General features: G+C 41.3%; 1 protein-coding gene across 1 annotated transcript in view; it reads left to right on the plus strand.

Annotated features, from left to right (window-relative positions):
• Window positions 1-3,307: 3,307 nt before the first annotated feature.
• The window catches only part of ACADVL (acyl-CoA dehydrogenase very long chain), a 22,404-nt gene continuing 12,144 nt past the window's right edge, over window positions 3,308-13,567 (plus strand). Inside the window, exons 1-7 of the mRNA XM_042473241.1 lie at window positions 3,308-3,382; window positions 3,731-3,803; window positions 4,767-4,831; window positions 5,075-5,209; window positions 7,338-7,482; window positions 8,441-8,570; window positions 12,314-12,439. Of these exons, the coding sequence (XP_042329175.1) occupies window positions 3,755-3,803; window positions 4,767-4,831; window positions 5,075-5,209; window positions 7,338-7,482; window positions 8,441-8,570; window positions 12,314-12,439 (650 nt within the window). The 5' untranslated portion in view covers window positions 3,308-3,382; window positions 3,731-3,754. The remainder of the gene's footprint in view (window positions 3,383-3,730; window positions 3,804-4,766; window positions 4,832-5,074; window positions 5,210-7,337; window positions 7,483-8,440; window positions 8,571-12,313; window positions 12,440-13,567) is intronic.

A 13,567-nucleotide genomic window follows, 5' to 3' on the forward strand; every position in this document is an offset into this window, starting at 1 on the left:
GGGGGGGACCCCATTGACTGCGATATTACATTGCATTTTTACATTGAATTGTTGCTCCTGTGTTTATTATACCCATCTGTGGGCGAGAGACTTCAAGATTTATGTCCTGAGTCATCCATGGTTTGGTGGCACAAATTGCACCCCAAAACCATTAGCCCCAGTGACTTAAGCAAACTGGTTTCGTTGTCATCATCCGCTGACTAAATACCTCTTTCCTGCTCCATCCCTCATTCATTGGCCTTTTAAAAATCCTATTTGCAAACTTTTATAACCCATATATTAAACATAAATAAATACGCAACTCTTTCTTTGTTAACGACATTAATATCTTCTTAACTTTATTCTATTTTAGGCTGTACATCGTAGGCTTTTATCTGTATTTTGGCTACTAATATTGTACAGCGCAGGGGAAATAAAATGGAATAATAATAATGATAAGCATAAACACAATCACATTTTATAAATATATGTAAAATGCACACAATAACTAAACAAATACAACTAAACTATTAAACAAAAATCAAAGTATAAAACATATACTACTAACTCTTGCCGCCCCATTAATATACTTCATGATATATATTTAACCCTCTACAGCTGCATCTACACTGCAGAAATAATCCAGTTTGACAGTGCTTATTAAATAAGATCAAATACTGAAATGCAATATTAAAATAGAGTGAACCATCCACAGACATAATACATATTATTGTTATTAGTAGTAGTAGTAGTAGTAGTATATGTGCTTTTAACAGTCCATAAAAACATATATGTATACATACATACATAAACCAACGAAGAAGACTTTGCTGTCAAACAAATATACATACAACAAACACAATAAATGACTTTACTTCCTGGTTGCATCTGTAAAATAATAATAGTAAAATAGTAGTAATAATAATAATTAATGATAGCAACAACAACAACAGTCATCATTATCATCATCATCATCATCTTTAGTCCTTACCCGCTTCTACCAATGGATCGAGACAGAGAACAACAGAAATTAATTTAAAACCTACATTATTGTTGTTACAAATATTATTTTCTCTTTGGTATATTTTTGATGGTTTAATGCTTTTAACTTTGTATGTTTTTAATGATTTTCTCCTTTTCTATTGCTATAGTCATCCTTTAGTATTAATGTTTGCAACACTGTTTTTAAGATGGTATTGTTTGTTTTTAAGTATGTTTTGTGAGCCTCTTTGGGTCTGATTTAGGAGAAAGGCGGTCTAGAGAGTAATAAATAAAACCGGGGATGTATAAAATGCGCTCCCTGGGCTGCGCATGACCCCAGTGCATAAATAGAGTCCCGATATTGGGAGAAACGCGGGATGTAATTAAATAATAATAATATTAATGACGCAATTTCTGTGGTTCCGGGCGTAACCTGATACGCCTTTTAAATGCAGATGCACACAATGTTGTGTTTGCGACCTGTCATTTCCAAACGCTGGCCTTCTTCCAAGATGTTGCGCAGGCACTTTCTGGGCCAAAGGTCATATTATTCCGGGAGGATTTTAATTCTGGAACGGGGTGTATTTAGGGGAAAGGTAACGCCAGGCTTTATGGCGACGGGACGGTTCGCTCTGTACTTTGCCGGCGGAGAAGAAATAAGAAGAAATGTCATTTTAACCTGCTTTGCAATTTGATTTTATCTTTTGCAACAAAGCTTCCAAAGTTTTGGGATCCCTGCAAAGCTGATGAATATTCTTGTTCACAGGAGTTTCTGTGACGGCGAACCCTTCGCTTTCTGATGGTTCAGTGTTCACCGACTTTGTTCCATGCGCAAAATTATTGCAAAATATTGTGTATAAAATTACTTTTGTGCATAAGGGGTACATGAAATGTAAATGAATTTTGTACTCAGACTTGGGTTTCCAAAACAATTTTGTATTTAGACTTGGATCCCGTAAAGATGCCTTATTATTATGTAGATGCAAATACTCCAAAATTGTACACATGTCTTGGCTGTGATGGTGACCCCTTTGCTTTGTGATGTTTCAATGGGCACAAACTTTGTGTCATGCACAAAATCATTACAAATATTGTGTGTAAAATTGCCTTTGGGCTCAGTGTAGAAGGTGCATTTGGAACCTAAATGAATTTTGTATTTAGACTTGGGTCCCATAAAGATCCTTCATTATATGGATGCAAATAGACTTAAAAGGCCTAACGTTCTGCTTCAGATATTGCTCAGCGGAGGCAACAGCAGTGATCCACCCCATTCTCCTATCATTCAGTTTAACACCAGTTTTGCTGCACAAAAAACACAGCTTAAGGCAGCTCTAGAATTTTTTCCCCCCCCCCCCCCAAAAAAATAATTAAGAACAAGTCAATTAAAAACAGGTTACGTTTGGCTCGTCCAGCTCTTTGTATTCAGAGTTGCATTGCTACTGTAGAGCGAAGGCAGGGAATTTGTTTCAGCCGGAGGCCCGAGTTCGAATTCAGGGAAATCCTGGAGGGCAGCATTCCTGTGGTGGGTGGAGCCAAAGGCAAAAGGGGTGGGGCCAAAATTGTAGCAGGGTTTAGCTTGAAGCTCCTTCTTAATGACGGTAATTAAGGATTGGCATTTCAGCCTCCAAGACTTCGTTCGGGTGGATAAAAGCCACGCAAAAACTGGGATATCAAATTTCCGCTAGTGCATCATTATCAATAATTATTTATTAATTAATGTATTATTTACATCCCACTTTTTCCCCAAAAGTGGGACTCAGAACAGCTGACGGTTTAAAAGGAAAGTCCAATTAAAACAGACAAAAGAGAGAACTAAATTATTACAGAATTAAAACAGATCACTCATTCCAAGAATAAAACACAGATTGAAAAGGACTTTAAAAACACTGCGCTATAAAACAGTACAACACTTAAAGACTTTCTGCCCTATATTATTATCTGTTTCCTTTCTCCGTCTGTTTTCTCCCTGAAAGAGACCCAGAGCGGCTGACAGATAAAATTGTTTGAAAAATAATGTTTAAAAATGGCAATCAATTTTAAAAACAATGAAAAACATCTAGATAAAAACAGTATGAAATGACACAAAACATACAAAGTGCTTGGAAAGTCTCCTAATAACCCTTTGCTCTCCTAGCCTGAGATATCTATCTTAATACCTTTAATATTTTTGTGCATGAAACGAAACTTGTGTCTCTGAACCTCCAAAAAGCAAAAGTGTCACTGACTCAGCCGCGTTTCGGCATCCCAGAGAAGAGGGGCTCCAGCTGCCTTTTGCATGTTTCTCGGTGTGACCTTAATTCATGCATAAAAATATGAAATGACGTATATATTTTGTCGCCCTTTGCAGGCCGTGCTGGAAAAACCGGGCGCCAAGACTGATTCTGCTTCCCAAGCCGTGTCTGAAAAGACGCCTCTGGCCACAGTATGTGCTGCTCCTTTAATTTAATTTTGTTTTTAATTTATTCTGAGCATGAAATCGGGGTTCGGTTCCTCTCTTGGGCATGGAAACCCGCTGGGCAATCTTGGGCAAGTCACACTCTCTCAGCCCCAGAAAACCCCGCAATTAGGCTGAGCCTTAGGGTCGCCAGAAGTCGGAAATGACTTGCAGGCATGCAACCACAACAAACTATGCTAAGCAAAGCAACATTATAAGCTCTTGGGTCCATATGGTGATGTTAAACGTTTATAGCGATAAGGGGCTTTTAAAAAAGAAAAAGCATTCCTCATCAAATTACTCATTAACTGCCTGCTGCTTTTCTTCCGTTTGCAGGAGTCCAAGTCCTTTGCGGTGGGGATGTTCAAGGGTCAGATCAACACCGAGCAAGTTTTCCCTTATCCTTCAGGTAAAAGCAGTGTGTGCTTGTGTGTCTTTACAGGGAACAGATGTGGAAAGAGGGGCGGGTAAGGGAGAATTTGCACAACCATCAGGACCGTGTTTGACCCATAGCAGATTCCTCCCTGCAAACAGACACTTTCTGCATGTATTGTACTATTGTTCCCATCATCCATTCATCCTGGAAGCAGTGCTTTCTGGATGTATTGTACTATAGTTCCCATCACCCATCCATCCAGCAAGCAGGCACTTCTTCGATGTGTTGTACTGTAGTTCCTATCAGCCAGCCAGCCAGCAAGCAGGCACATTCTGGATATATTTTACTATAGTTCCCATCATACAGCAAGCAAGCAAGTAGGCACTTTTCTAGATGTATTGTGCCATAGTTCCCATCATCCACCCATCTGGTGCAGCCTTTATTGGGCAAATTGGGCATCAGACCCAGAAAATCTCCACTCAATGCCAAAATTAAAAAATTAAAAATAAAGAAACAAGAAGTACTGAGCCATCTATTTCCAGTTTTTATTGGACCGGACTTGGACTTAACTGGGGGTTGCCCTTTTGTCTTGTATACAAAAAGACCATTGCTAGATGCCTTCTCTAATGGCAAACCCCCCCCTTTTTTTTTTGTTGGAAAACTATGTAGTTTTGGCCCGTGGGGTGGTGGGGGTCATGAGGCTCGTGGTGGAGCCCAGCTTTACTAGTCCTGGCTTAGATGGGCCAACAAACCCACCCCTCGAACGGAGGGAATTTGTGGAATAAGAGAGGGAATTGCGTGTTGCATTTTTCCTCGGCACAGTTGGAATGTGCAGAATCTTGAACACAGAACCAAGGTGAGGTTGTTAAGGGAATTCTATGATTTGGGTCCCTAGAAAACCACATGCAACCTCCCCATAGTTTGGCAAGCAAAGAGGGAGTGACCCCAGACCCAAATTTAACCATCCCCTTTCCTTCCCCATTGGTTCTCTTCCAGCCCTCACTGCGGATCAAACCCAAACCTTGCAAGAACTGGTGGGCCCAGTCTCTCGATTCTTTGAGGTAAGAGGTTTTTGGGGGGATGCCATCCATTCTGCCAGAATTGGGGGTGAAATGGGGGTCTGGCAAAGGGCCTGGCCAGCAGGAGATTGGTGGATTATTTGCTGAAAATTCACATTGCAATAGGGGGAAGGTAAGCTTGCAAAGGTGTGCGAGTGAGTTTTAATTTTTAATTTAATTTTTTGGGCACGCTCAACAGATAACCCTCTGTTTTTCCCCTCTTCTCTCCCTGTTTTCTCCGCTCAGGAGGTCAATGATCCAGCCAAAAATGACACATTGGAGAAAGTGGAGGAGAAGACCATGCAAGGGCTGAAGGAGCTGGGCGCTTTTGGACTGCAGATCCCAGTCCACCTGGGCGGCCTGGGGCTCAGCAACACACAGGTGAGCATCCCACCTCCACACAAGGTGGCTTGGTAAACATCTTTATTTGAAATTAAAGGGACAAGTTTAGGATTGTGTACGGTGGGAGCGAGCGTGGCGTAGTGGCTTAAGTGCTGGACCACGACTCTGGACATCAGAGTTCAATTCCCTACTCAGCCGCTGGGTGAATTTGGGCAAGTCATACTCTCTCAGCCTCAGAGGAAGGCAATGGCAAACCTCCTCCAAACAAATCTTGTCAAGCAAACCCCATGACATGCCTGCCTTAGGGTCGCCATAAGTCAGATATGATTGGAAGGCACATAGCAACAACATCAAACAGCATGCAACATTAACTATGATAGACATTACAGGCTAAGTCTCCCTTATCTGAAAGACTTGGGACCAGAAGTGCTTTGGGTTTTGCATTTTTTCTCTCCAGATTTTGGAATATTTGCATATACATAATGATATCTTTGAGATGAGACCCAGGTCTAAGCATGAAATTCATGTACGTTTTGTGTAAACCTTATACACATAGCCTGAAGATAATTTTGTATACAATATTTTCCATAATTTTGTGCATGGTGCAAAGTGTCTACATTGAACCATCTGAAAGCAAAACACTCGCTCTCTCCGCCAGCGCCTGGTTTTGGAAGCTAAATGGCTGGTTTGTGTTTAAGTCGGAAGCTGTCAAGAGAGAAGTTCCAGCTTCTCTTGAGTTTGGTTTTTTAGATGCAGTGGGCTCTTGGCATTTGCTGGGATTTGATTTCTGGATTCCCTGTGAGTACGAAAATCTGAGGATAGTCAAGTCCCATCATATAAAATCACATAATGTAATGGTGTTCATTGTGTAAAATGGTGAAATCAAGGCTTGCATTTTGGAATTTATATATATTTTTGGAATATTTTCAAGCCATTGATAGTTCAATCCGTAAATAAGGAATCCATGGATACGGAGGGCTTGACTGTACTTGTATTCTGCTATACAGTCATCCCTCCATATCCATGGATTTTTTATCCACGGATTCAAGCTTGGAAATATTTTTAAAATATATACATTCCAAGAAGCAAACCTTAAGTTTGCCCTTTTATATAAGGGTTATCATTTTGTGGTGTCATTGTATATAATGGGGCTTAGGTGTCCATGGATTTTGATATCCATAGAGGGTCCTGGAACCAAACCCCAGCGGATACCAAGGGCCCACTGTAATTGCATCAGTGGTATGTTTGCATAACAACTAGGAACTGTTACAAATCCCTATGCTTAGTGGGATTACTTATAGCTCTAGTCCCATTATGTACAATGGTGTGGCAAAATGGCATCCCTTATATAAAACGGCAAAAATCAACCTTTGATTTTTCGGGGGGGAGGAGGAATGGTGTGTGAATTTTTTCAATCCCATGAATGCAAAATCTATACCTACGGAGGGATGGGTGTATTAAGTTTTAAAGTATGGTTATGTCAAAGAAAAGACACCTAAAAGCAAAAGGGGTGTTATTAAAAATGAATGCAAAGGACTGTCCCAGGGATTTCCAAGTAATGCTTTGGAAGCCCTAGAGAGTTGCACCTGCCAGTCAGAGTTGGCAGGAATGAATTGAGTGAACCAAGGCAGTTTTTTGTGTTCTGGATGTGTGTTTGTGTGTGTTAGTTTTCTTCCCTGTTTTCTCCTCTGGAAGGGGGAGCCTCAGACAGCGGTGTGGGGGGTGTTGAGGGGAGAGTACCCCACCAGCATCTTGTAAGATGTTCTCTGTCTTCCACAACTGAGCATCCAAAATGTTCCACCTTGACTTTAGACTCATAGAATCATACACTCATAGAGACCCAAGAGCCATCCAGTCCAACCCCCTTCTGCCATGCAGGAATACACCATCAAAGCACCCCCGACAGATGGCCATCCAGCCTCTGTTTAAAAACTCCAAAGATGGAGACTCCACCAGACTCCGAGGGAATGTGCTTCACTGTTAAACGGCTCTTACTGTCAGCAAGTTCTTCTTAATGTTTAGCTGGAATCTGTTTTCCTATAGCTTGCATCCATTGTTCCATGACCCATTCTATGAAGCAGCAGAAACAAGCTGGCTCCCTCCTCAATATGACACCCCTTCAAATATGTAAACCTTCCCATGTTGCTTCTCTCCCTTTACCTTGCAGTATGCCCGGCTGGTGGAGATAGTTGGCATGCATGACCTTGGGGTGGGCATCACCCTCGGGGCTCACCAGTCGATCGGCTTCAAGGGCATCCTCCTCTATGGCAACCAGGCCCAGAAGGAGAAATATCTCCCCAAACTGGCAACAGGTAGGGGCACATTTTTGTTTCTTGAAGCACGGCGGGCGAGACGTTTAGCCTCCGTTAGGAGCCTCCAAAGCAGCTGTGAGCAACTGTGCTAGAGAGCGGGTGGCCATTTGTGGCCATAGAGATAGTGGTCTTTGCTTTCTTTTCGATGGCAGATAAAAACATTTTTATGCCCCCCAGGGCTTTGCATATTGATACGGGTGCTGTTTTGTTTTTGTTTTAAAGAGTTTTAAATTCTTAAATTATTATTATTATTATTATTATTATTATTATTATTATTATTTTCTTATAGCCTGCCTTTCTCCCAATATAGGGACTCAAGGCAGTGAACAAGTATATGTAATACAGTACTGTAATGTAATATTTCTAATAGCTTCAATTGTTTAATTTTTTTTAAACTTTGTATTTTTAATGTTTTATACTGTTTTAACTTAGACTGTTTTAAATTTGTTAGCCGCCTTGAGTCCCTGAACTGGGAGAAAGGTGAGCTATAAATAAAGATAATAATAATAATAATAATACAGTAATAATAATAATAATAATAGAGCTGGGTCACAGCTCCCATCATCCTCTGCCATTGGCCCAGCTGGGGGTCAGTGAGAGTTGCAGTCCCTCAGTTTGACCCAATCCCTGCATTAATCCCTGCATTAAGTGATTAATAATAATAATAATAATTATTATTATTATTATTAACATTTATTTATAGAGCACTGTAAAGTTTGCACAGCACTTTCTATAGTAAGGGTCAAATAAAATAAGGGGTGGAAAAGAATAAAAACCTGCCAAGTAGCGTACAATCTAAAACAACAACATTACATGATTAAATATCTCTAAAATGATATGAACTAGTATACAATAGAGAACGGAAGGTGGAGGAGCATTGCCTCTCTGTCTCCCCATGTATGCCCTTTCTCCATTCCTCTTCTTTATGGGTCTTTGTGCTTCTTTCCCGCTTCTCCAGGGGAGACCATTGCTGCCTACTGCCTGACGGAGCCCGCCAGCGGCTCGGACGCAGCTTCCATCCGCTCTTCGGCGCAGCTGAGCCCCTGCGGCACCTACTACACCCTGAACGGCAGCAAAATCTGGATCAGGTGAGTTGCAGTGTGCAGGGAAAGTGTAACACTAGCAGCACAAAACCATAGCTTGAGTTCCCTTCTGGTTCAGAGTATGAGGCAGGTGAAATGACTGCACAGACCTGGTCTCAAGAAAGGCTGTTTTATCTCAACAAATGGCATAAAAAGAAAGATAAGGCACACATGCACACTCAAATGTCAACAAGTTTAAGGAAAGAAAGGAAACAAAAGCATATCTGCCACCTTGTCTACGCAGAGTTACAAGCAGCTGTGAAGCAAAATCCTTTGCTTGGCAGCATCCTACTGTTTATATCTTCACTACAAAAGCTTCTAGAAAAGATCATGTCATCTCACTTACAGGGTTTGGTCAAGGAAAAAGGGGGGACATTCCCATGCCAATTACTGAGTTGTTTAACCAGGTGCCCAGATGAACATCTTAATCTTTTGGCACTTGGAGGCCATTGCAGAGAGAACTTGCCTTGACCCATTCTCTGACAAGGTAAGCAAGGCCTACAAGTATAATGCAAAATGCAGCTTGGTTTGTACATTTTGCTCAAGCCATAAGGTCAGGCCTAACAGAAAGGAGGTGCAGAGGGGCGGATGGGGAGAGATGTTCCCACCCTCGGTATGCAGAAGGGGGAAATTTGGAAGAGCTACTTTTTTGTACTTGCATCCCCCCAGAATTCTACAGAATCGTTTAGTATTCTGCATTATATTAGGGAATTATTATATGTATTGCACTCTGTGTGTATAATATATAGACTCATCAAGTCACAGAGTTAGAGGAGACCCCAAGGGCCATCCAGTCCAACCCCATTCTGCCATGCAGGAACTCACAGTCAGAGCAGATGGCTTCTGTTTAAACACCTCCAAAGAAGGAGACTCCACCACACTCCTAGGGAGAGTCTTCCACTGTCAAACAGCTCTTGCCATCAAGAAGTTCTTCCTAATGTTTAGGTGGAGTCTCTTTTCCTGCAGTTTGCATCCATTGCTCCATTGGGTCCTAGTCTCTGGAGCAGCAGAAAACAAGCTTGCTCCCTCCTCAACATGGCATCCCTCAAATACTTAAACATGACTATCATATCCCCTCTTAACCTTGTCTTCTCCAGGCTAAACAATACATACCCAGCTCCCTAAGTCTCTCTAAGCCTCCAGAACTTTCACCATTTTGGTGGCCCTCCTCTGGACATGCTCCAGCTTCTCAACCTCCTTTTGAATTGTGGTGCCCAGAACTGGACATCTGTACAATAAATATACTCTATATTGTGAAGTCGAAGGCATTCACAGCTGACTTCCATAGTTTTTTGGGGATTTGTTTGGACTATGTGGCCATGTTCTGGAAGAATTTATTCCTGACGTTTTGCCTGTATCTGTGGCTGGCAAACCCATCATGGGGTTTTCTTGGCAGGTTTCTTCAGAGGGTGTTTGCCTTTGCCTTCCCCTGAGGCTGAGAGAGTGTGACTTACCCAAGGTCTCCCAGGGGGGGGTTCATGGCTGAGCATTGAATTGAACCCAGGTCTCCAGAGTCACAGAATGGCAAAATCAAGGTTTGCTTTTTGGGATTTTAAGAAATATTTTCTGGCCATGGATGGCTGAATCCCTGGAGACAGAATCCGTGAGTACAGAAGGCCAGCTGTATTTATTATAACCATGTTTATGGCACACTTTCCGTCGTATCCCCGAGAAGGCTGGGGTCAGGCTTTACGAAGAGGAGAAAAACTGTACCCAAATTAAAATCATCCCTATGTAAAACCAACAACAAAAACAGGATTAAAATCATGCCTAAAATCTCTTAGGAAATAATTTTAAAAAGGAAAAGGAGGACGGTGCCTGAGCCATTCTGCCCAGAGAAAATGCTCCACAGCCAACAAAGGGGCCCACAATGCCAAGCCCCTTTCTCTGGGACCCTCTGGTAGGGCAGATACTCTGCACATGTTCAGAAGCAAGCTTTTTCCTTTCCTTTTTCCTTCTAGTCCTAAAAGAATTTCCCATACGCCTACATTCCCCCTCCCACCCCCATTTTGTTTTTTCTTGTTGTATAAGTGTACTAAATTTATCTGCATGGCACATCTGATGTCTGGTTGTAATGACTCAGGTGCCAAAGCGCTGGCATTTGTTAAAGGCCAGACGGCAAGCGATCGCGTAAGTCCTAGATGAAGCCTATGAGGTTGCCACAAAGCAAGGGGAACATATGGAAACCTATATCCACATATAAAAATTGGCAATCCTGTCAAAGCTGCCTCTGGAAAGTTAGCTAGCTAGCAGTTAGCTACACCATTGAATATTTGGAGGCTTTTCAGGAGCAATGATAGGTGGCAATCATATGGCCCTCCAGACATTGTACGACTGCATTTCGCAGCCTTCTGCACCATTGTTGATGCTGGCTATGAGGAGGATGGGGTTTGTAGTCCAGAAATCATCTGGAAGGCTGCATCATTCCCAGCCATTTACACTACTGTAAAATTGTGTACGCAGTCAAAACTTCTTTCAGGGCTCAAGTAAGGTCTTTGGGTTAGTGAGCCTCCCTGCTGTGTCTATTTGTTAAATTATATAATGCTCAATAACTTCAATTCCCCAAGGAATGAAACCACTTGAATCATAAAAATCGAAGAGAAAACAAAAACGGAAAAAGCAGTAGGGAACATGGATGGGGAAAATGCAGCCTGCAGGTCACACACAGCTCCTAAAGAGTTCCACCGATGATGATGATGATGATGATGATGATGATGATGATGATGATGATGATGATGATGATGATGGTAATAATAATAATAGGGACTTTTTCCTGAAAACCACATGGCAACACACATACACATGCATGAAAATGTGCAAAACACTCCCCATCTCTAAATATATCTGTTTTTATTGGAGTACCTCTCAAAATAGCAATGGGAAGTGATAGAATAATATTTCTGGTCACCATTTGGAGAGGAACTCTGACCGAAAATGGTGGCGTTTTGGCACATTGTTGGGGGGAGAGTGCTTCTGGTCGCCCCTGATCTCTACTTGGTAGCTTCACCTGGATGTAAATAAATGCCAGAATATAATCAATGCAGAATGGGAAAAGGAAAGGGGGGATAGGGGATCATGCAGCCCTCTGGATGTTGTTGGACTACAGCTCTCATCAACTCAAGGTGGAGTAATGAGTAATGGAGGAGGATGGGAGTTGTAGTCCAGCAAGATCGGGGGAACGACACACACATTCTGTACCCTGCTACATTTCACAAATTAAAAACAGACGTGTGTGGCCAAGCACCATAAGAGTGTGGTCAAGATAGCAAAGGTTATTAATGAAGAGCAAGCAAGGGGATGCTGCAACAGTTTGCGTTTGCCTGAGCCTCCAGGGAAGGGGAAGATCCTTTTGGAAAAGTAGGGTATAAATAAAATCTATATTATTATTAATATTAAGATTCATCCCCTTCCTCTTCCAGTTCCCTCTGGCTGAGTTAAGTGAGTGCAAATTACTTTTGCCCTCTGAGCTCAGTTTGCAGCAATGCAAGTAGGCTGAGGACAAAGGGGTAAAATGGGAGGAGGAGAGAGAAACCGTGACATTTTGATAGCAGATGAAAAAGTGGGATGGCAGAGGATTGGTCAGAACTGGCCTCATGAAATTGTGAAAATCGAAGAGTATGGCATTTCCTCTCCTGACTTAAAAGCATGAAGCTAATTTTTTAATACATTGGGGCAGTAAAATGCATCCGCCACTAAGAAGGTCCTTGGCAGGCGAGATTTCTCAGGCTGACTCAAGCAATCTCTTGCAGCAACGGCGGCATTGCGGACATATTTACCGTTTTTGCGAGAACTCCAGTAAAGGACGAGACGACGGGCGAAGTCAAGGACAAGATAACCGCCTTCATCGTGGAGCGGTCTTTTGGCGGGGTCACATCGTGAGTAATACGGGAATCCAGTTCTTTCCACCATTAAACCCAATAAGGCAGTCCACTTCACCTTTTGGGCTGATACCCATCCCTTATTGAAGGCCTATTGAGAAGTATGACCCATGGCAATATCTGCAACGGGGGGGCAAAACACAGCCCCAAAGCCATCAGAATCCTCCCGCCATTTGAAATATCTATCTATCTATCTATCTATCTATCTATCTATCTTTCTGGTTGTTAGGCAGTTTTCCACCCCCAAATTCTAAAAAAAATGAAATATCTCTTCTAAGAATTAATGACTGGCTGTGATTAATTTATATGCATTATTCTGAGCTCTGCCTCTTTTTACCTTTTTTGCTCTGAGGAATGTGGCCCTTGAAAACTTGAAACCCAGCCCTAGCGCATTAAGAGATTCCCCACCTTTAGTCTGCCATTAAGGCAAAGGGTCTCCCTGGGAGTTGCATTTACAACTAGACCCTGTATTACATGAGAGATCCGTATTGAGACCCTTTGCTTAATACAAAACTCCCATGTAATCTAGAGCGGTATTTTTCTTACCTGAAATGAATGACAAAGTGTTCTCTCTAGGCATTTCTAGGTCCTCCAGCATGACTCTATGGTCAGCTTCTGGCAGAAGAATAACATAGAGTCATGGTGAAGGACCTAGAAAATGCCTAGAGAGGACATTTTTTTTCCTGGTTGTGTATAACTGAAACTGTATAATATGAGAATGTCATAATATGGGGCTTGACTGTTAGATTATTTGTTAGATGAACATATTTGTTTATTAATTAGTTATATTTAATAATACATAAAGTATTTTAAAATACAAAATGTATATTTATTTATTATTTATAATATATACGTTATTAATAAATATTTATTATGATATTGATATATTAATTATATTTTACATACATATGTACATGCATATTTATTTATTTATTTCATCAAAGGAAGAAGCCATCTTGCTGTGCCTTGGTTTATATGCTCTTTTAATGGTTTTTAATTGTACTCTTTTTTAATAATTGTTGTTCGCTGCTTTCAGTCCCTATGTTGGGAGAAAGGCGGAATATAAGAAAATATAATAATAATAATAATAATAATAATAATAATAATAATAATAATAATAATAAT

This window comes from Sceloporus undulatus, chromosome 6 (genome assembly GCF_019175285.1).
Source record: "Sceloporus undulatus isolate JIND9_A2432 ecotype Alabama chromosome 6, SceUnd_v1.1, whole genome shotgun sequence".
NCBI lineage: Eukaryota > Metazoa > Chordata > Lepidosauria > Squamata > Phrynosomatidae > Sceloporus > Sceloporus undulatus.